Raw genomic sequence first — 24,500 nt, 5'->3', positions numbered from 1 at the left:
ATCGTAATTAAACTGTATAAAAGATACAAGATGAAGGTGGTACAGGCTTATGCGCCTACGTCCAGCCCTGACGTGTCAGTTGAAACCTTCTATGAAGACGTGGAATCTGCAATGAGTAAGGTAAAAACACAGTATTCTATACTGATGGGAGACTTCAATGCAAAAGTAGGGAAGAAACAGGCTGGAGACCAGGAAGCAGGGGAGTATGGTATCGGTACTAGAAATGCCAGAGGGGAGCTACTAGTAAATTTGCAGAACGCAATGATTTACGGATTCTGAATACCTTCTACCGAAAGCGAGGGAACCATAAGTAGATAAGTTCGGATAACCATAAGTAGATAACCATAAGTTCGGATAACCTGTCACGTGCCCGTAAAATGTTCATATGCGTTATCTAAAGGTTGTAGCTTTAGGCAAGTTTGCTCCTGGGGAACGTTTAGAAGCAGCAGTTTGGGAACTCTAGGCTTGCCTTGCCATACGCAGTCGAGAAAGGCAACCTGTTGGAGTTCCTGGTATCATCGTATGCCTTCGTTATCAAACGGATACACATTTTGCTGGTGGGATTGTATTGAAGAGAAAGCACCATTTAGTTTGAATGCTTGTGGCAGGTGGTATCAAGTCTGTTGGAACGAAATGTATTCACGTATTCTTGTTCGGTCTGGCAGCAGCAGGACGCAGCTGCCGACTATATATAGCACCCAACAATACCTGCTGCTGAGTGCTGCGTGTGGCTAAACATTGCATGCGATCTTTCTTAGTCAGAGAAGTCCAGTTGCTGAAGTAACACAGCATTATGTGACCGCTGCGGATAGGATGACAGTAAAAATTTTTTTTGTTGACAAATTTGATTATGTAAGGCCTGTAGAGCAAAGTGTTGAAAAATTAAAAAAATGTTAATGTTCTTGAACTGGAGGCACACATTAAAAGTAATTTGACCCTTTATTTTGTTTCTTCCTAGCTTTATATTTATATGCAAAGCATTTCTATGACTGCCCATTGTCAAGTGCTTAACCAAGATGCAAAATGCAGATGATAGTACTTCTACAGGCACTGTGTCTCTACCGATCATTCACGATCATTCACTTCCATCTGTGGCTTGTGCTAAAACAACAGTGGATCGATAAATGATTTCGCTGTTATTTTAGTAAGCTAATTTTGTAAAAGCGTTGGCTGTGAGTTTATTCTTGCTTAGCAGGAAAGATATCATAATGAAAGCTAGCTGAGGTGACAGTGCGATTGAACATTCCTCGGTATTTTTTTCTTCGTCTGTCAAAAGAGCCCTTCAGTCTGACGGCACTCTCGGGAGTAAAGAAATTTTACCAAGCTAAAGTGACTGAAGTGTGACTTTTTCATTTCTTCGGAGTGTAAACTGGTAATGTAGTTATACCCAATACCCAGAAGCTACTGCGACATTGAATCTGCTGCCAATATACACCTGTGCGTGTGAAAAAGTTCGCAAGGCAGGTTTTGATACGGAACCTACCTACACTTAGCGACTACTTGCCAAAATAAATACTAGTTGTGCTAAAAATAGTTCTTGTTCATTTTGCGAAAATGCCATCTTTTTCTTTCTTTTTAATAGCACCACTTTTGGGCACACCCGTTTTTCTAAGTAATGGTGGCATCCATCATGTGAGGGGGGTTAGGTAACTGTGTGGCGGCAAATGCGCTGTTCAGTTCTAAAAAAAAAAATATGCTTGTAATATGCCACGAAGATGTACACCGTACAATTCACATGTCTGCCATACAGAATTTTTGTGTATTTTCAAAATATGCGTTAACTATGCAAGCAAGCTAAACTGACATCAACTGCAGCCTACCGTACTGCTTGTGGAGCAGCACGAATGTGTGGTAGTCCCGCCTCTATAGCCTTTGCTTCTTGCGAAGATAAGTTGTCGCCCAGTAAAATTCTTTCCAACTACATCGGCAGTATTCGCCATAGTGTAGGGTGTTGCATATATTGGATCTCATTGCTTGCCTTTGTGTTGAAAGATCGTTCGACAATCGTGCTGGAATGGTAGGAACTGAAAAGTGGGTTGCAAGGTTTAATAATTGACCGATTCTGGCACATGTTTGCAGGCCTGCCGTATGTCTTGACTCTTCTCCTGAAGCCTGTGCGAGCTCTGTTTTCAGCGGATTTCGTTATCCATTTTTGCGTCTTGCACACCAGTCTACTGCCTCTATATTATAGCTCTTGTAGAGATAAGCAACGACAAAGTGTTCATTATCTCAGTTGCTTGATCCATTCTTTGGCTAACAAATGCGTTGTCTCTCGGCATAAAGCACCTATGCATTGCCGATAGCATGCTTTGGAAATCCGGAAACAGGTGGTTATCTTTGGATGAATGTAGGCCCTCTTATTGCATTTGCGGCGGCACACTGATAAAGCTGTTCCAGCAGCAAGTTCTGCCGTACGAGGGCTTTTCCATTGCAGAGTATGGCTCACCTAGCACGCAAACATGGTGCAGCGCTCTTTTTTTCTTTTTTGCGCTCCAAGACGAAAAAGTCCTTTGACGTTTTGCCACATTTCAAGACTTGGCATTTGTAAGACTCCTTTTAAAGGGGCATGTTAGCTCCCCTTGGGGGGCGGGGGGGTGTCACAACACCTTTCCTAATAATTGAATGTAGAGGGCGGACTTTGTGCTTCCCCCTCCCCACCCGTATTGTAGGTGACTAGTGGGCTAGACACGAGACTTCGCGAGCCATGAACCACTAGCATGCATACTTCCTATAGTGACTTGCAGACTTCCTCTCGTGGTGTTTGTTAGCTAATAAAACATCATCTACATCTGACTTGGCTGGAGCTGTGAGCATGGCTCATGCTTTTGGGCGTATTGGCACGTGGTTATGTCTGGGACACCTCTGATATATCTTAGGTATCTCAGATATTGTGATGCAGTAGATAAGGTATATAAAAGTGTTTTCTGAATTGCCCCGCAAAAACAATGATCTTGGTATCAGCAAGCACAGACTGTCACTGAAATGTGATCTGCATATGAAACAAGTTGGTTCTTTATACGTGTATCATCTTACATTCCAGAACACTTGGACAAACAGGTTTGATAAGGATGTTATGATAGGCAGACAGATTATGGCGTTTCTTAATGATGTCGCAAAAGCTGAGCCCTGTTAAAATATTGCTAGACTGTGCCCTTCTTCTGCTTCAAATCTTTCAGCAGCACCCTTTGATCTGTCTCTTGCTTGTGATTTGGGTGCTTTTGTTTGTGTCACCTGCTAGCTGTGGTGCCTTTCCCACCCTGTGCCACTCTGTCGATCGCTCGTGACGTAATCTACTTTCCTGTTGTTTTTTCTGCACGCGCCATCTGTCGCGTTTTTTTTTTTTTTTCATCTCTGCACATTTGAACGGCTTTGGCTTGTCCTGACTAATATTTGTTTTTCCCCTTTTTTTCTCCTTCTCCTTTGCAGTGAAGTCAGCAACGACATACTACGAGTGAGTAGTCTTCTCTTTCCTTCTCTCTTTGCACGTCTAGCACCACTGCCGGTAACGTGTAGCTTTTGGGGGATAAAAAAAAAACAAAATGGTGTACTCATGATGCTTTCAGCTAAGACAAGCGTAGGAGCCCTTGTGAAGCACGGGACACACGTAGAGCTGATGTTTTTGCAGGTCAGCAAAGACATGATTCCTGTAGTCCTACAAGAGGAACATCATCAGATCTTTACTGTTTGAAGTAGTCTATTGTCCTTGCTCCACTTCAGTGCATTAACACCCCCTGCTGCGGTGGTTTAGTGGCGAAGGTACTCGGCTGCTGACCCACAGGTTGCGGGATCAAATCGCGGCTGCGGCGGCTGCATTTTCGAAGGAGGCGGAAATGCTTTAGGCCCATGTGCTCAGATTCGGGTGCACGTTAAAGAACCCCAGTTGGTCTAAATGTCTGGAGCCCTCCAATATGGCATCTCTCATACTCATATAGTGGTTTTGGGACGTTAAACCCCACATATCAATCAAATCATCAGTGCAATAACACGACAGCTGTACAATGGGGATGGAAAAGTGTGGCAACTGCCATCTCCGCTGTCCCACATTCTTTTCAAGCCGTTTTAGCCTAGATGGTTATCAAAAGCAACTAGTCATAAATTTACTAAAGCGGGTGCGCTAAAAATGACAGCTGAGTTGGTTGCTGACGTCACTGTTATCGCCCAAGCAAGCAGTACTGCCACCCTTGGCTTCAAAGAGATTCAATGATCTGAGGCCACATGCCCTTGAAGTTCAAATTAATTTTTTTAATAGCAATGTCCAGTTTGTTGCTGAGACTCAACAGTTCATTAAAATTAGTCACTAGCTTAGTCGACCACCGCTGAATTAAAAAAATGCGAAGGGTCCTAAATTTTTATATTATTGGCTAGCAGGCTGCCTTGTAGATTCTGTGAATTGTGAAGTTTTGATGCCGGCTGCAGAATGCGTGTGAGTAATATGTAGGCAGCGACCAAAACTACTGGTCATCTGTGAAGGACCGGATGGTTGTTTGTCAGCTGCATAACAGTAAAATTTTGCAAATGTCAATTTTTGTGGCACTTGAAGTGGTTTTCTCGTTAGTTTGCCTACTTTCTTGCCTTTTACACCTATGAAGAGCTCTCATTGATCGCTTCCTACAGCACTGTCATGCTTGCCCAGTCATGTAAATGTGACAGTGCCATTCATAGAATTTCATTTCCATCGGTGCTACACAACGGAAAACTTAGGCAATTGCCTACTTTTGCGTGATTTTCTACAGACTGTACTTCGATGCGCTCGTGGTGCCAGCCGGCATGCTAGCACCAGATAAGCTGGCAAGCAAGTTACTCGCTGTACACGTACATGAGGTTGCCTAAGCGCAATCCTTTCATTTTCGCATGGCTTTGCAACTTGGCAATCTTTTCACTTGCAACAAGTACTCAAACCACAATATAATGAACCTGGGTATAATAAAATATCAGTTATAATCTTGTAATAAACAGGGCAAAATGTACCTTCTTAACAAATTTTTGGATATAGTGACCTTGTTTTCATGTAAGATGCAACTTTGTTATGAGGTTTCAACATATTTCATAAATGTGCGAAGATGGCCTTCTATGCCAGAGGAATGTCGAAAGCCAAAGGCTTGAAACGCTGATTTTTGTTGTAGCTGCACCAGCACCAGTGTTATAGTAATTCTCGCAGGAAAATGTATACAAAATAAATTAAAGCTGCATTGTGTGTCCCTTGTTTGGCACTGCTGGGTAGTGACATCGAAGTTTCAACTTTCCTAGGTGATGGCTACAGAGCTGTTAATCTCTAATATTTTGCTGCTCGAAGATTGTGACGACGAATCACACAACTCTGTGAATGGAATCTTTCTTCTTTTGGGTGTAGTCATTGAGTGTTGCCGAAGTTTCTTGTGCCGCGCTTGCTTACCTAAGGTTTACGTAAATTTTCTACAAGGAGTTAGAAGCATATTAAAAAATTTAGCTGTGTGGATAGATATAACAGGGCTTAATTTTATTTTGGCTTAATTTCACAGATAGCTGACTATATGTAAAGAACAATAAGATAAGGTAAGAGCGGGTGCTTTCATTTCCTTAGAAGAGTCTCTGCGTGGAGACAGTCAGGACAATTTCAAGTAGTGGCCTCACCTCCACCGTCGGTCATAGCAATGCCAGCCTTTGATGCTCTGAGGCGAAGCATCTCTCATTCACATAGGGAACGAATAACTGGTCGGTCAGGGTGTCAATAACAATGGAGGCAGAAATGTTGTAGGCCCGTGTGCTCAGATTTGGGAGCACGTTAAAGAACCCCAGGTGGTCGAAATTTCCGGAGCCCTCCACTACGGCGTCTCTCATAATCAAATTGTGGTATTGGGACGTTAAACCCCACATATCAATCAAATCGATCAATCAGGGTGTCAATAACACAAGATGCTTGTCAGGTATGTTACGGTTAAGGACAGTATAAAAACAATGAAAAGTGTTGGTCACACACTCATTCCATGCTCGCATGACACACGACACCCTGTCAAACGTTACGAAGTTGACGGCCAAAGATAATTTGTGCTGGTGCTACCCAGCAGTGCTGAAGACATTCGGACATTTCTGTTATGTGTGCTGCTGCTGCTTTTGTTCTACGATCTACGGTATCACTGCACTATGATAAACACACGGGCACTTTGTTTACCATCGTCGTTGTTGCCCACAAAGCAGTGCGCGTGTTATTATCAGTTTTTTTTACGATAACATCTTTTTTCCCTCATGAGATTGGGTGTGACAGTTAGTATGAGAAACTGCTCATTCTGCCCCTGCACATCCTGTTTGTGTTGACGTCTCATCCGGCAAGGCACCTCGCTGTTTTGAAGGGTGCTTCCTTTACATTACGACGTTTTGAGCGGATCAACTTTCATTTAGTTTCATTTAATTGCCTTGGAACGCACGGCTCCCTTATTAGCTTCGTCCTTGTCTGTGCTTGCAGCACTGGGGTACTCTTCATTACATGCAATTAAGGTGCTAGAGTACAGTGTTTTTTGCTTATATGACTGAAGCGAAACAATGACTTAGTTTAGATTGATAAACTGTACTCTGAGAAGTCTAATTTCAAGTTTCACCATCGTAAGTTAATTATTAGCAAAGAAAGTCAATGTCCAAGGTTCATTTTAAAGTTTCGTGTCTGAAATCTCCGTGCGTGGCGTTTCTAACTTGAAAGTGTAACTTTCGCATTGCAACGTGGGCTCGATGAAAAGCTCTGAAACCGGATATGCTAGGTCTATGGCACCCGAGATGACAATGTCCGACGTTTTTTGCCTATTAGAAATGACGTAGGACCCATAGGACACCTTCAAAATCTATGGCATCAGTGTTTGGCGTGAGAATTTCATGGTGGAATCTCCTCCTGGATTTTCTTTTCGTGCTTATCAAGCGCCGTTTCGCGGTTAGAGTGGCGTTTTCGGGACTGTAAAAACATACTTTACTAATGCAGGACAAAAATCTGTGCTCTTTTTCAATTTCAAAAAAGAAAAAAAAAACACCCACTCCAACTAGGCCAATGAGCGGTTGGTTCTAAACATAAAAAAATTGCATCATTTTGTCAAATTCGGCGCCTATCTGTGTTGCATTGGAGCACCACAATGGCAGCGTCGCGTCGTGTGAAGCAAAGGTGTCATCTAAACACCCTTTGTCATGTCTGATTGGTTGAAAGGACTGCTACGAGTTCTACGCTTTGTTCAAAAAGCCGTAGCTAGGCGTTATTTATTGTTGTGACGACATCGGATGATGTCTAGAATGGCCTTCGCGTGAAAATGTGTGCCAAGTTGCAGTTTGCCCACGCTGCTAGAATGCGTCCTCTGCGAAAATATGTGACCAGAAACCAAATATACGACAGCGCGGTCGATAAGATACCTAGCGCGGTGATGCGATATTTTGACGTTTCGTAATTGTCTTTATTGGTCAGGTAGGAAATGAAAGCGGGATAAAAAGAAAAAGCCCCTATTCATAGGTCGACCACCCCAAAGTTTTGAGTTTTCAAGACTATAATCATTCTTGGAATACTAGAACGCAAAGAACAAAAATTTTCGTCTGTCTGTCTGTCACACGAAGTGATTCAGCCACCCGGCCAAGCTTGAGCGCTTGCTAAACGCCCAGCCGCCTTGAACTGGTGGCAGCGCTCATACTTGCGAACATTGTCAATCTAATAGCAAATGTTAAGCATATCTGTGGCACAACATCAATACGTAAGTATTAGGTGGTGTGTTTATTTACTAGAAAATACATTGATACCCAATTTTAAAGACCCTAGTGTTTCCTAAGCTGCGTTGACAATGTGACGCTGTGCACTAATTAGGCCGGCAGAAGATTATTGTCTTTCGAAGACATTTGCAGCGAAGCATGCAGGTACGTGCCCAATTTTCCGGACATTCTTTTAGGGGTGAAGCTCCTAAAGCGGTGGGTCTGACTCACTCGGCAGGTGGCACTAGTGTGAGTGACGGATGGACTGACAGACAGACATAAGGATGGATGGATGGATGGAAGCAAGGACAAACGGACACTTCGCCCCACTCATCATCATTCACTCCGTAGATATGCTGTGATTTTTTTTCTCCTAGACTCCTGAAGCGCAGTCGACGTAACCTGCAGTTGCCGCTGTGGTGAATTGGGAAGTTACTATACCCAACTCGTCTCCAGTCGTCCTTGTGTAGAACTGTACCCCACTTGCACCCCGGGCAGATTCTTTCGCATTTGCTGCCGGCGACTTGTCTCTAAGGCGAGTTCATTACGTGAAGTAATTGCGGGCGAAACCTGTTGTTTTCTGCGTCCGTTTGCCATTATCAATTGCGGGTTGCAGGCAGAGTCTTGTGGCGTGCCTACACTCGAAGTCATTGTTGGCCTCCATTGTACCACTCAGTGTCAGTTTTGGTAGCCGGCCTGTAGCAGCCGTGCTGAGAGATGTTTTGCGTATGTTCTGCAGATGTTTTGCAGTTCAGCGCTTGTTATTGACCAATTCGCCGGAGAAGAAAATTTACGAAAAGCCCTGCAATATATACACCTGAACGAACGACGTACAGTCCTAATCATACTTCTAATCACTTTGATATTAAAGGGAGACTAAAGTGACACAACAGATCCCTTGAGGTTGATAAATTGTACTGTGAGAATTATAATGTTGTCACTTACAGCGTTATAGGTTTTATAAATGAGAAGATAATGACGGTCAAAATTACCAATTTTTTGCCGAGATCTCCGTGTGTGACGTCACATATTTCGTGTCCGAGCGTAGTTTGAGCACTGGCTTAGCTGTAGGTTTCAGCCTTGCTCCACTAGTGCCCACTTTTTTTTTTTTTTTTGTCGTTTGGCCTTCCAGCAGTGACGTGTGCACAGTTCTCTGTTCTGAGAAGCGACATATCGAACCTGCGCCTCTCGATAATCCTGCGAGATCGGATGATGATAGCAGTTTATTTCGTGTCATCATTGCATGATGAGAGCTGGCCCGATCCCGGAGGCATTGCGGAAACCGCATAAGGCGAAGAACATGTCTAATGCTTTCGATCTCGAAATCTGTGCTGAAAAGGCTGGGCGTTGAAAGCTTTGTTAAAAGTACACTAAAGAGGAAAATGCTTTTTCGTGTATTAATAAAGTACAATTTCACAATCCCCAAAACACCACTTTTACCGCGGCACGGCGCTTGGTAATTAAGAAAACGCACGAAAAAAACTGTGGGTGACCTTGAAAACCTTGAGATTCTTGCTCCAAACACTGTGAAGTCATCAATTTTCGACGTCTACTGGGTCCTAACGTAGATTCTCATCGCTAAAATTGAAGTGTATTGTAATCTGTGGGTGCCATAGACTTGGCACACCTAGTCTTCGAAAATGTCATTGAGCCAGTGTCACGAAAGTATGGGGAATACGTTGTGGAATTATGTCACGTGCAGAGATTACAGGGCGAAATTCAAATTAAGCTTTTATGACAGTGAAACTTCAGGCATTAGAGTTCTCAGAGTGCAGTTTATCAATCGAAAAATCTCGTCTTTTTAGTGTTCTTTAAAGGGTTCAAACAAGGGGTGGGACCAGTGGGGGTATGGACGGGCTAGCGCCCTCTCAAAAGCAAGCATATTTTACCAGCCTCCCTGGCACCTGAACGAACTCGACTGCCATAGGTGCTCCCCATTACCCCTGATTCAAATATACTTAATTATATCAGTGTGTGCATTTGTATGTATTGCATAAGCGGGCAGATGGCCTCGGGGGTTCTTCAACCCCCCTTGCGCTACCCCCCTTGCTACGCCAGTGGATGAAAAGGGTAGTTAATGTGTACGGTCTACTGAGAAAAAGATGGCTTTGTGATTTGAGTCGTCTGAAGCAATGGACAAGGAACCATGGGATAGTTTCAAATATTGCTGCCAGGGCAAGCCGAGTCGCCCACCTTGCTCGAGCGAAGAACACTGTCTGGCATTATGGCTGAGTAAAGTTTTATACGGACTCGTCTCTCACTGTTTTCGCGAGATTCATCTTGGGGGTCGCCCACCTTGCTGGAGCGAAGAACACTGTCTGGCATTATGGCTGAGTAAAGTTTTATACGGACTCATCTCTCACTGTTTTCGCGAGATTCATCTTGGGGGAGTGGAATTAAATATTATTTCAGGTAACAGCGTTTTCCTAAGTGAATTGTTATAAACGCTGCGGCGTGGCCTTAATCGCGTAGGCAGTGCTACAACTTTCCTAGTTTGATGAAGCGCTTAGAGTGACTGTCAGGCCTTCGCTGTTTCTTTACGCTAAATTTAGGATTTCGTTTTGTGTAGTCGTATTAGTTTTTTTTTTGTCTGTGGCGCTATTAACACAGGGCATTCACCGGAAAGTCATACTGATCCTTCAAAAATCGCTTGTGCATCAGAAATTAAAAAAGAAATAGGTCCCAGCAGGACAAACAGACAACAAACATTATTAAGGTCCTGAGGGACGACTAGGGAAGTTCCCTTATGGGGGAGGAGCCGCCGCGGGCAGCTCCCACGTCGGAATAGGCAGCTTGATTTAGAAAAAAAAAAAAGGACGATATTTTGTAGTGTAACAGATGTGCGAACTGCTCTGTCGCAAAGTGAAACGAAGTGTACTCTGGAACATTACCTCTTTCGTTTCCACACCTATTCAAATTGATCACCGGTGTTATTTTTTTTGGATCGTCGATATTGGCATGTTAGATTTGTTTTTTGTACACTCAGCAATTGTTAGTCCAGCCTTTTAACTTTCAAAGTCAATTTGAATTTGCCCGTTTTGGCAACATAGCAATTTTTGACAGACCTTTGAGTGAACCAATGTGCGTGTATTGTGAAAAGTGCAATTGGCTGGCGAACTTGACAGAACTGCATGCCCCTCGGGATTATGCTACAGTAACATATAAATTCTGTAATGAAAAGAACCTTTGAAAGTCAAATATTCAATTAAAGTGTCAGCTTCGCGATTTCACAATGTTGAGCAGTAATTATTGCCTGAAGTTTATGCCAGCTATTCAATAGAGATCTATTCCTAGGAGTCGGGGAAGATTTGTTCTACAAGAAATATTTACAAAGGCCCGCCGCGTGTTTACAGTGTCGAGGCAGCCTTCTGTGACAGTTTCCAGCAGCTTTGGTTTGGCTCGCATAGTTCTATCAGACACAGGCTCTCATCTAGTGTCACTAGTCGCTCCCATGACCTTGTTGTCCCGCGGGTACAGGTACGCGCCAGCGCTGCGAAACACATGCGCTGCCTGGAACTATCTTGTAAACCCACCTGAATTAAGTGAGGGCGAGCTTAGAGTTCGAGGATGACCGCATCTCAGCTTCATGATTTAAGATGACCATGTTTCGCGTCAGCCTGAGACATCCGCAGCCGTTCATGGGTTTGTTTTGTTTACCTCCACAAGTTGTCTCCTCCGCTGCAAGTACGCATATCTTCTGACCTTTGTGCAAATCTTAAAGCTGCTCTAATTACGTGCGAGGACCACACTTCGCTGGAGCGTGGTGTGCTGGCACCAGCTGCAGAAGGCCCCTGGAGCACATCTTGGCTCTTACTATGGAGTAGTGTGAAACGTTTCTAAACTGGCGCGCGACATTGTCTGTTTTTTTTTGTGCAATATGCTCAAAATGCAAAGAAATATGTTTGGATGCATATATTGGAACGCCAACCTATGCAAAGTAAGGGGGCTCGTGGAAAGAGGTGATGCCAGATAAAATAACGAAGTTCATTGGACATCTCGTTTATGGGGGGATTATTCACTTCACAGGCATTCATCTATATGGGAACGCGGGGAGACTCTTACCGCAACACAACAAAAAAATTACTGAGAAAAGTGTACGAGTTCACTTGTGCCTCACGAAAAACCATGCAATGCTTCACCGCATGGCACGAGCAATGAAGCAGCACCTTGGTACTAATATTCTTTGTCTATGTGAAGAGAAACATTTTGTACAACATTCATCATTTTTTATATTGTTGCTGGGTCATTCATCTGCAAAGTATATTCTAAATTTCCCATATTTTGACTATTTTTACTTCTAGTGCTTTTACTGCACTGTTTACCAGGTAACAACCAAAAATTACACACTTCTCTCATTTTTATTCATTGTAAAAACGTATACAACATATTTTTCGAAAGAGAATTTCATTTTGCAAGGTTTGGTATTCTGCAATGCTCACTGGAGTACTTTACAAACTGGCAAAAACGATCTTCCCAGATACACATAAAGAACAATCATTTTCGCGCAGTAACGAAAGAGTTAATCTAAAGAAAGAGACTAGAATTTGGTGCGTACCGCTTTATGTCCGATCCCCGCCACGATGGTTTCGTGATTATTTTGCTCGCCTGCCGGCCCGAATGTCCCGGGATCGTATACCGTTGCGCAGCGGTCGCATTTCCGATGGAAGCGCCAGAGGCACGTATGCTTAGATTCAGGTGTGCGCTAAAGAGCAGTTGGTCGAAATTTCCGGAGTACTCAGCGGTGTGCCTCACGGTAATGTCACATTGATGAGAATTCGGATGCACCTTATCAGGTTGTTTCGCATGGCCTCCGTGATCGGCCCACCATTCAGCAAGCTACGGTGTCATGTGATGACGTCGTAATGACGGCACTTATTTTTGTTATCTTACGTCATCACGTGATTATTTTGCATCACCCGTGTTACGACGCGGGCCGCCGCTCAATTTTCACTTTTCATAGGGCTTATCCATTGTCAAACTTGTGTAACCATCGAGCGGGGTACAGTGAGCTTCACGAACGTCGGCGTGCAGTGGCGACCCTGGCCGAAAATTCCGACCCAGTGTTGGTACGGACCTTGCGTGAATTGGTTAAAGAGAAAGAAAGAAGGCCAGCTGCGGGAAGAATGCGCGAACGGGGCCAGTGTCGACCCCCCCCCCTCCCCACCTATCCTCCTAATTCTAGCCGGCTCGATGAGACGTGATGAAGTGCAGGGCCTTTTTCAGGACGGGAAAGTTTATTGTCGGGCTCAGCGACCACAAATAGCCCCGTGGCCGAGCCCCAGCGGTCGGCGTGCCTCGAGCGACGGCCTTGCCCAATAGAAAACGTCTTTGGCCGCGCAGCCTTGTGTGTAATAAGAGAGAAAGTAATAAGTTTTATACAAGAACTCACAGGGGTCCCATATACGCTTTCACTTGAGATGACTCTAAAGCGAAAACCACATGTTTTTTTTTTCTTCTCGGTCATTGTATTGACACCCCACCGACCCGCTCCGAAAGCCTTTGCACCTAACGTAGTTTTTGCACTGCATCTGATGTAATAACAACGTTCGTGTTTGACGTTCCAAAACCACGATATGATTATGATGGACGCTGTAGTGGAGGACTCGGCAACCTATCATTTCGCCTCCGTCGAAATGCGACCGCCACGGCCGAGATCGAACCCGCTACCTTCGAGGATGCGAGACATTGCAAGCTCCCAGCGCCTCGCTTTGTTTTACGTGGCCTCCGTGATCGGTCGAACGATCGTGAAGCGACGTCATTTATGACGCGTTTTTCAGCGACTTCTGACGTCATCATGCGATGATTTTGCGTCATTCGCGTTAATGCCGAGCCAGGTTGACGTGTTACATCGGTGAATTTTCCCGTTTAATTTGACGAAATGAAAATCTACCCTGGAGAACATGCAGGAAACGGTGATGGCATTCGCCTGACATGGGTGAATCGATAAGGCACCGCACAAGTTTTTATTTTTTTTAGTTTATTTACACCCCTGCCCGGTTGTACTCTGTACGGCCCAAGGAGGTTTAATATGTCCTTAAACATCCTTGGTACATTGTGTGCAGACGGGCGGGATATCTGTGGCGGCAAGAGTCGGTAGCGCGCTCAGCAGCTCGTGATGTGTGGAGGGGCGCCCTTCACGCTGGTCAATGCCCCCCTCTTGCCTGCAGAGCAGCGCTTCACGCATGTCCAAGACACGCGTGAGCTACTGCGGCCGCTGCGCTTGGCTCGGTCGTGCCGCTTCCGTGAATACGCGAGCCCCGTTTACTTCTTCACTTTGATTTGTTGCTGCTGCTCGTCTAAGGTGGCGAGGCTAATTCCACGCCCTCCGAAGAAATTCGCGCCGAGACGACGCACGCGGGCTTCTTCCGCTCCAGTTAGGAAGCTGACCTACGAAGTGTGGGTGCAAGAAAACGGCAGTTTTTGCAATATTTACTAGAGGGAACTGTGGCGCTGCGATCGTTCAGCCACCATGGAAACGGTGCATTTGCCTAGTCTTCGTGCTTGCGAATTCAAACGTGGTCGTGGATCTGTGCATTGTTGTTGCATCTTGGGTTTTGTTTCGGAGAAAACAATAACTCATTGCGAACCTCTTGGGATGGCTTGAATTGGTCGCGGCTTAAGCCCTGGGTCAAGGTGGTGAAGCGGGACTGATGAACTTCGTCTTGTGGCAGAGCGATCGCCAAGCACATGGACCAGCAACGGACGAGAATAAGGCAGATCCATGTACTCTCCGTAATTCCCATGCTCATAACCGCTAACTGGCCCGCTTTGCCCGGAAGACTGCCCAATTTCGAGCAGTCCTCTCATTTGTACGAGCCATATCACCCGAAAAATATATAGCGCTAGTGCCACCATGAGAATATTAAAAACAAGTCTTCTAGTTTTCTGGTGGCGTGTGGTTCTAAAGCTCTGGCGCAGTACACTGATGTCCTTCAATCGAAGAAAAAAAATTTTGATTGTCAGAGGGCTATTAGCTGACACGGGACACAGTAGTGCTCATCCCTTAATTACTGATACGTACGCACACTGCATGATTACGAATACCATTATGGTCATTGACATCTACATACGTCGGTAGTAATTGCAGTCATGCGTTTACGATGTCGCCTCGGTTATGAGAAATGATAAAAAAAGGAGGCGAAAAAAAAAACGCAGCATATCCATGGTGTGCATGATTGGGGTGAAGCTGTGCTGGCTACGCCGGAGGGATTGTCTGCCCTAGACCATAGGAAGCTCCGCCTCTAAAAGAAAAATGGAAGGACGGGGAAGCCGGCTTGTTCTAGGGCCGGCTGGCTACCATGTGCTGGGGGGAAGTTTTCTTCTGTCGCTTCCTCCCCACCCTTCCCGGCCCCCTTCTTTACGAATCTCCAGAAATTCGAAGTCACCAAGTTGGCAGCTATGCACACACTGCGGGATGAAGTGTCGTTGCAAATGTCGTTGACCGTAGTGCGAGGTTTCCTCTCTAGTGCACTAATAAGAATAAGAATAAGAATAAGATTTATTTGATCTTGACAACTTCAAGAAAGGTACAGGAGCTAAAGGCGAACAACGCCTGACAGGGGCCCCGGTACCCGTAACATGTTACAACATCATATTACATGGCATAATAGTAGTTCATTGGCAGTAAACAAAAATATAAAAAAAATCGTTACACATTTGATATACAATGCGTTAGGAATACAAAGTCTTTCGCATTCGTACGTCCACATAGTTACTGTGCTATTTTTTTTTTTTTTTTTTTAATAGACAGAGGCATAAGATAACAAAAGGAGTATTGATATCAGCACACAATCAAGCTCAATCAAACGCATGGAATGCAATAGTATACATAGATACATACACATACATCCATATATATATACATATATATATATACATACATATATACATACACATATATATACACATACACACATATATACATACACACACACATACACACACATATATACACACATATATACACCTACATACACATATATACACACATATATATACACACATATACATACACATATATACACATACACATATATACACACATACACACACATATACCCACACACACATGTGTTGCAATAGTCATTCTCTCAAAGCCTGTGCAAGTAACAGTTCCTTCACCTTATTTTTAAATGCATTTCTAGTCGTGAAGAATTCAATATGACCTTCTAGCTTATTCAGGATCATTAGTACTTGGTGGCTGGTTGTTTGTGTACCATAGTTAGTCCTGGTTTTTAATGTTCGTCTTCTCTTCAGTCTCATGTCGTATGGGACTTCATTACTGCTGCTGTCGTCTAGATATAGTGCATTGGAATGTATATACTGCAGTAGTTTGAAGTCATAAACTTTGTTTGCTTGAAGCATTTGATATTTTAAAAATAACGGTGACGTGTTTAATTGGTACCATGGCCCCTGATAACTTTCATAAATGCGCAGTATCATTTTTTGTAGACGAATAATCCTATTGTAGTTGGTTTTTGTAGTGGTACCCCAGACCAGTATTCCGTAGCATAGTCTAGAGTAGAACAATGAATTATATAGGTTTTGCTTCAACCAGATAGGTATCAAGGGTGCAATTTTATACAAGCAGCCAACAGCTCGGGAGAGTTCAACGACTAAATTATTAACATGAACGTTCCACGAAAGATGCTCTTGGAACCAGACACCAAGAAACTTTTGCTCTTTAACCCTGGTTAACTCATGCCCTTGGAAAGTTAGAACTATTTCCCGGCTAAGTTGTTTGTTCAGAGCACGAAATATGACATAGTTTGTCTTTGCTATATTAAGCTGCAGTCTATTTTGGCCTAGCCAAGTCGAGAGCAACGCAAGGTACTCGTTGGCCTTAGTTTCCAAATCAGTTAAGTCTGTGGATTTAAAAAAAACATTAGTGTCATCGGCATACATAATAATTTCAGGAGAGTTTGCTATAGTTACAATATCGTTAATATAAACAAGAAATAAAAATGGCCCCAGTATGGACCCCTGAGGAACTCCTTGTGTTAGCTTTAGTTTCGATGATTTTGCGTTTTGTATTTGCACAATTTGAGAACGGTGACTCAGATAGTTTTTAATGAGCTCTAATGCTACTCCCCGCACCCCATACCTAGATAGTTTGTCGTATAAAATATTATATTTTATGGAATCGAAAGCTTTCTTCAAATCTAGAAATAAACCAAGTGTGAAATTTTTGCTATCTATGTTCGTAAGTATACTATCTTTGATGTAGCACAATGCTTTTTCAGTTGATCTGTTTTTCCGAAAACCATATTGGCTATTAGAAAGAATTTTGTGTTTGTCAAAGAAAGAAACCAGTCTTTGGTTAATCACACTTTCAAATATTTTCGACATAATGGGGAGGACCGATATCGGTCGGTAATTTGATAAATTATTTCTAAGGCCACCTTTAAATATAGCTGTCACCCGTGCTACTTTGAGTTTTTGTGGAAAAACACCAGTTGACAACATGAGATTAACAATATGAGCAACTGCCTCCGAAATAAGGTGGGATACTTGTTTTAATTCTTTCGCACCAATCTCATCAATGCCTGGTGCGACATTACTTTTCAGTAGCCTTATTGATGCCTCCACTTCAGCAGGAGATGTTGGTTGTAAGAATATTGTGTGTTCTATCATAGGTGTATCCGGGATATTAGTATCACGGTCAATGTCATCTGGCTCTTCATAACAACCGGCATTTATGAAATGTGCATTTATTGAGTTAGCCAAATCTTCAGCATATATAGTTGTACCGTTTATAGTCATTTCTTTTATATCACTGCACTGTTCCATTCTATTAGTTAGAGCATTTACCATTTGCCATACCTTCTTTGGGTTATCGTAAATGCTCTCAAACTTTGCTGTGTAGTAATTTTTCTTGGCTTTTCTTAAATCAGCATTCAGAGTATTTCGAATTTTTTTGTATCTACAAAACACTTCAGGGTCCCGACAACTAATGAATTCGTGGTATAATTTATTCTTAGCCTTTATGCGTTGATATAGACCTTTGTTTATCCATGGTTTCCTATATTTTTTGTTTCGCTGCACCATGATTTTCTTGAGCGGAAATGCATTGTCAAAACATTTATGGATCATCTCGAAAAACATGTCATAGGCAGTGTTGGCGTCTGCCTGGTCTAATATAATGCTCCAGTCAAGTTCTTGGACTAAGTTTCTAAATACTTCGCGCGAGATGTCATTTAGGTTACGTCGAGAACACATTTGCTCTTGAGGCTTATTTTCATATAAGGTGGCCAGTAAAAATACCGGCAGGTGGTCACTAATATCGGAAGAGAAAACGCCCGTTTTTATGTAGTCTGTGCAAAGGTTTGTAATGCAGACGTCCAGTAACGTGGCACTGTGTGTTGTGATTCTAGTGGGTATATCTACGTAATTTTTACAGGCATACGTGTCCAACATGGTAGTGAATTCCCTAGAGTACGTGTGTGATGATTTCAGATCAATGTTTATGTCACCCATAATAACAAATGAACCCAAAGTGAAAGAATTATCACACAGTAGCGTCTCGAAGAAATGAAGAAAGTTTACTTCCTTTCCAAGAGGTGGCCTATACACAACCACTGCGAGCACCTTGCCAATGCGTAGAGCTAAGCACTCGACGTCATCATTTATGACGGAAAGGTGAGGCAACTTTTCACAAGTAAGCGTGTCTTTGAAGTATATAGCAACGCCCCCTCCCTTCTTAGCGCTGCGGCACAGGTGCTCAGAATGGTACCCAGATATATAGGGCACTTCATTTCCGTGAATCCAAGTTTCTGAGAACATTATCACGTCAAATGATACGGTACAAGAGTGAAGAAAATTGGTAATCGCGTCAACTTTGTTCTTAAGGCTTCTGCTATTGATATGTAGAAGCGAAAAACGTTTTGCAGGAAGTGAGAATTCAGAATTGAAGGCATCAGTCGTGTAATAGTTTGTACCATGTTCTAGCTCAGGCATGGTGAAATGAGGGCAAAGATGTTAAAAAAGATGTTGCGCTAGGAAGTATGTCACTAGGCATTCAAAGCAGTATCAGCGCATATCTGAATAAGATCGGCCTGTGTGGCGATACGAACTACAGATGAGCCTTCATCCTTTCTAGCCAAAATTTTTCCGCTGTTCGTCCAGACGAATTTCCAGTTGGCAGCTTTCTTTTTTTGAATTGCGGCTGAAAGCAGTGCTTTATTAGCCTGTGTGAGATTCTCGTTTACGTAGATAGGCGTTAAAATACTATAGGAAAAAAAACCACCACCGCCACAGCAGTGATGCGAACGGATAGTTGAGTGGCCCCGGGAATCCTTTCACAGCGCCTTCGTGCATCCTCAAGGCGGCTCGCTGGTGACGAGATGGGAGAAACAGATATGGCCACTCGCCGTCCCGCGCTCTATAGCTGCCCGTTACCGAGCTTTCATGTGACGCGCGGCTAAGTTGGGTTAGTCGGTAGAAATGCGTTAGTTACGGCGTGACAGGGAAATGGCAGGCTGAGTAACGCAGTGACTGTTTTGTGCTTTTCTCAAGCGCTATAAATACCCCTCGTAAGGCGTATTAGATAGACGCTGCCTTTGGGGATTTGTGCTGGTTTTGCTGCTCGCGGTGCATTAGGCTAAAGTAGCCTTAGTTAGGCGCTAACGTGATGCGGAAAGGGGGCGCTTGTATAGAATGTGGGCCATGGTCCTTTTTTTGTATGTTTGACTTTTACATCAGAGAGAAAGGGAGCACATCATTTTGGCACTGTAGCACGGAAGCGCAAAGGCTGACGTTGCTGCCTCAGCAGTTATTTGTCTTGTTTGTTTTGTTGGAACACGGGGGGGGGGGGGGGGTCGTTATCAGGCGATGTTGGTGCACGTCAAACAGCTCGAGGTTGTCTGTATTTCGGTAGCCCTCAATACGGTGTTTCTCGGTATTATATCGTGGTTTTGTGACGTGAAACCGCTACGATACTTCATATTAGTGCTTCCAAGGCTTCGGGTTTTGGTTGTAACATGCGATCACCACGAAACGAACGGTGTCTGGTCGCAATGAAATAAGAAAACGTCTATTTGTCTCGACTTCATTGCGTGTTTGCGCGCAATGAGCGAGGACAAAGCGAATGTGGACCCGTGGGCCTGCGCCGAGTAACAGTTGTTACCGTGGTCTGGCCTACGTGTAGTTTTTGTGGTTCTCGTTCGTTGGGTTCGGATAGTTCTACAATGGCGTCAGACCGCACGGGTACAGTGACAGGCGTTTTCACCGATGAAGGCTCCTTGGTTTCCGGGCGTCGCCCGGGCCCTTAGGCGTTACGACTCGTAGCACCTGCTGCCGTGCGAAGCCAGTCAGACAAAAAAGTATATAATCTGTCACCATTGCGCATTCGTGGAGGTTTGTGGACCGTACGGCAGCACAGTCATCACATGCTGAAAATAATGAAGATGACGAAGGTCAGAGTGCGGTCAATGTCAACGTGACGTCAGATCTTGACGCCTTGGAGTACAGCGTACGTTATATAAATGTCAAGTAGACGTAAAAACGTTATTCCATACAGGCGAAGTTTGTGAGGTCAGTTTACTGTGCGACGTCAGTGGGCGTCAAAGAACGTCAGGATAGTCTGAGCTATCCAGAGCCCATTTCTGCTACTGCGTATCCGCTTATAGCGAAAAATCGGATATGTCGAAGTAAATGAATGCTCTTGCTATAGGTATAATGTTAGTAATATACTTTTGTAACGAGTTTTTGGATACAACGAACTGATTGTTGTGTAAGGTAACCTCGTTATAATGAAGTTTGAGAGTAAACGCTTTTACCTCAATTTCGTGATTACAAAGGCGGCACTAGAACGGAGATCCCAGAAATATCACAGGGCCGATCTGCTCCGTCTTGTGTCCGTTTTTGTCACCGTTTAATCGTGCTATTGTCATGACGTTACACCAACACGACCAAGTGAAAGTTATCCAATGCCGGACTTTATTCGCGCATCGCCAACGCTGCCGGCCAGCTCTCGAGTATCCGCGCTTCTGTAGACCTGCCGTTGTTCTGTGCCAGTGCAGTTCATAGGACATTTTAGCAGTGCAGCTGGTCTGCCATATGGTCGTGGTTGCTGCGACGACTGCATTAGTCTCGACGGTCTTGTCATCTCGTACGCATCACGCGCAGCTGAAACGTTACTCGATTGGGGATATTTAAGACATAACGAGTCTGCGCTTGCGTGCCTGCTGTACGCTCGGCAACGACCCCCGCGTATACCCTTTGCAATCGGCAAGTTGCGATGGGCAGGCGCGACTCTTCCTTCGCCCTTGGTTTTCCGTATTTCCCGCACGTTTCCGGGCGCCACCGAAGAGCGCGTAAATGGAAGAAAGGAGGAGGCTCGTTGTTTTCGCTGCGTCTATTTTCTTTTTAAATGTGCTGTGACGTCACGAGAATCGGCGTATTGCCCTTCGGCTTCCGGTGGTGCGGCTGGAAACCGTCACTTTGTTGCCGGGAAACGACGTAAGTGGTGGTGCTTGCCCGCTATTGAGACGTAGGTGGCGCCGCGAGCGAACAACGGCGCCGGAAGAAGCGAGCGAGGCTGTTGAACGTCTCGTCGGAAGTCTGTGACGTCACGAAACAGTGAGCGAAGTCCGCCCAGGGTTTCGGTGCTCGTTGGTCGACTGAATGTCGCGGGTTTGATCCCGGCCTGGGCCGTCGCATTTGGGGGGAGGCTTCCAACGTGTGCGATGTCGGTACACATGGGAAGAACACAGTTTCTGAAATTTCTGGCTTCGGCCTCCTTCATGATCATAGCCTGTCTTTGGGACGTTAAACTTAGTATATTATTTACAAAATACTAGTGAAATTCTACATGACTTGGTACATAAGGTTGTTCGGGGCTAGCTTATGCGAATTTTTTGCTGCTCTTTTATACGGTTCTCTTCGCATCGACCTATGCAGTAGGCTTTTGTCATGTGCGCATGCGTCAAAGTGCCTGCTCTAGCGACCTTGTTTCACAATGAAAGTCGCTTGAAGTTAAGCGCCTGTGTTGACCTTTAGCGTGAATCGTTTCCGTATTCATCGTTTCGCCTGGCGTGCGCCGCCATACGCCGTAATTGTCCGGGCAAGCTCCTATTGGTGCTGCAAGTGTTAATTACTGAGCCGTCCCATTCGTGCAGTTATTACGGTGCTAGCGGCTTTCGCCCGGAAATAGCGCGCGCAGGTCGAGTTCCGAAGGAGGCGAATCGCTACATGTCTGCGTGCCTCTCTGTACTTCGATTGAGTTCTTTGCCTTGAAACTTTTGCCACGGAGCTCCCCCCACCAAACCACGCACGAGCATATATACAGTCATTAGTTTTTAATTGAGCTGCTTACTGACGTCTTCATTTCGACGTTTAGTGGTAAGTAGCAGTGTTCCTTTGGTGATCTTCCACCTTTAATTAGGCAAGTAGCGAGGGGGACCGCTTAAGTTTTCAAAAAGTGTGTATATCACAACTGTCGCGGAAGAGAATGGTTGCGTGCTTGCGGCCCCTTCAAAGACCACGAAACCGAGATGCGCGGTGGCGTGACGCACGCCACAATGCCACCACTACCTCCACTGTTGCGTCGTCGTCCCTAGGGCACTCGAGCCGTTTCGTCACAGTGGTGCGTGCATTGTGAACGGGTGACCCCCCCCCCCCCTCCCCTTCTTTAAGATGGCGTCGGCAGTAGCCTCGCGTGATCGACAACGGACCCAGTGCGCCCGCCTCCCGCGTGGCCTTGATTGGCAGCGGGCCCTTCGTCCGTCGTGTCGGCGCCCTGGATCTCTTCGCCGCTTGACGAAGGTCGCCGGCTGACCGTATCTTTAAAAGCAAGGGGCGTGGATGCTTCATCACACGAAGTGTGACCGTCGGAAACGAATGATGGAAACGATCAAGTGATAACATCACAACGTCCACAGGTCGCCACACATTTGTGACGACACGCAACGTGACGTCGTCGCGTGACATGGCTTGGTCTCGCGAATAGCCACCAAGTTACGATGTCACGCGAGTAGCCGCCGATCACTAGCATGGTAGCGCGAGAACGGCGGAAGATTGATGGCGACTGTGACGTCGTGATGTAGTTAGGAAATCTCGTTGCTCAGCCGCAGTGTTGACGTCGCGCAAGTTTGTATGGTCACCTTCTGGTCACTTCGTGCGATGTCAATGCCGCGAGGTGGCGCGTATATCGCTGGATCAGGCACGCGAGCTTTTAATAACATTTATGTAAATTAACTGGCCAGGTGTATATTCGCTGTTCAGATGTCGTAGATGATATACGCGTGCTCACGGGAATCGATCCCGCAGCTCATCTCAGGCGCGACTTCATATCAGTACCCCTTTAAGACTAATCAACGTAGGCAGAGGACAGGGCGCTTTCCACTAACACCGCTGTCTTACATATAAATGACGAGTAATCATTTTAACGTAGACTGGGGTCGTTAGTACAGGTAATCGCTTGCGTGCATGGACGCGTGCGTGGGTTCTTGCCGTCACCTACACAAATTTCAAGCCCAGTGTCCGCAATACTAAGTGCGGATTCCTTCCTCTCTCTGCACGCGAGAGCACCAGCGTAACAAAATTGCCGGTTAAGCCAGGCCCTGGGAACTCGGCAATAGTTTCGGTTTCAAGGAACATGCACGTTCGTAGTGGTTGCAGGGCATCCTAAGAACTGATGGAACAGAGTGAGGTTGATGTAGATGTTCGCATTCGTTATCTTTCACAAGTTTTTACTAATTAATTCGATACCATTGTAAGGAACTTTTCTTTTGTTTATATGTATTTTAATTTCTTTATTTTTAAGTTTTAAATCGGGCGGCAACTGGTTGACTTGAGTTCGTAGCGCTTGGCTTCGCGCGTTCTCGCCGCTCGGTTGGGTGGTGCCGCCTCGACCACTTGCTGAAAGTGAGCGACGCATGCGCTCAACTTGACGTCTATGATGATGATACTGTGAAAAGGAGGGGAAGATGGGGTGGTTGGACCATTGTCCTCCGCTAATCCACTTGTTGCGCGCCGCCGAATCTGCAGGATCGTCCACGAAAGTGCAAGCGAGACACAATAAGGCATGTACAGAGCATGGTTTCGTTCCACAAGGTTCTTGGCGGCCTGCCGGTTTTCTCTCTCCCACTCGGCTGGTGCGACCCAGTGGTACGTCATGCAGACCCACAAAGGCAGTGCGATGGTTGGGCGCGTGGTGCGTGTGTTTTTTATACGAGGCGCGAGTCGTCCGTCACATCTATCCTCATTAACGGGTCACGGTGGCGGCCGTGGTTTTGCCAGACCCCTCCCGGCCGCTGCGCCCCCTATCGCCGCGGGGCGACGCAGTGAACTGTTTCGGGCTCGTTTCGGCTGCAGCGTGTGCGATGGAGCGGTGACGAGCGGATTATGAACTTCTCTTTTGTCATCTATAACAGCTCTATATATACACGTATACGGAGACTGGACTCGCGGTGCCCGTCGCGGCTGCCTCTGTGGACCGCGGTTGGGGGGGCGTTAATCTTGGACGTCTCGCAGTTGCGTTTATTGACTGCGGGGATGACTCACTCGCGTCTCATTTACTCGCGTATGGCGATGATGAAAGTCCGCCGAGATTCGTTGCCGGAATGGAACCGGGGCCGCCCGGGAGGCGAAGCCTGCGGCGTCATTTTCGTAATTGCGTCATTTGCATTTTATTAGAGGGATGCGTTGTTTCATGGACCTCGTCTGCTGTATCCGTTGGCTCACACACCATCCCTGCATAGCGCTCGTCATATAAACCTTCTCATAGACGGCTCCCAGGGCGCTGCCATAATCCTTCCTGAGCCTTGTAAAATAGACGTGCCCTCCTCCCCCCCCCCCCCTGCGCTAATGCA

The 24,500-nt window shown here is 45.3% G+C and overlaps 1 protein-coding gene across 4 annotated transcripts in view; it reads left to right on the top strand.

Annotated features, from left to right (window-relative positions):
- heph (polypyrimidine tract-binding protein 1 heph) overlaps positions 1 to 24,500 on the top strand; it is a 161,098-nt gene that overhangs the window by 13,829 nt on the left and 122,769 nt on the right. For 3 of the 4 annotated variants that reach the window (XM_037432630.2, XM_037432632.2, XM_037432629.2), the window contains exon 2: positions 3,427 to 3,451. The exons of the other annotated variant lie outside the window; for it this stretch is intronic. In XM_037432630.2, the coding sequence (XP_037288527.1) occupies positions 3,427 to 3,451 (25 nt within the window). The remainder of the gene's footprint in view (positions 1 to 3,426; positions 3,452 to 24,500) is intronic. 4 annotated transcript variants of the gene reach the window in all.

This window comes from Rhipicephalus microplus, chromosome 10 (assembly GCF_043290135.1).
Source record: "Rhipicephalus microplus isolate Deutch F79 chromosome 10, USDA_Rmic, whole genome shotgun sequence".
In the NCBI taxonomy this organism is placed as follows: domain Eukaryota; kingdom Metazoa; phylum Arthropoda; class Arachnida; order Ixodida; family Ixodidae; genus Rhipicephalus; species Rhipicephalus microplus.
Note: the sequence above shows the minus strand (reverse complement) of the source record. Positions and strands in the feature narration are given on the sequence as shown.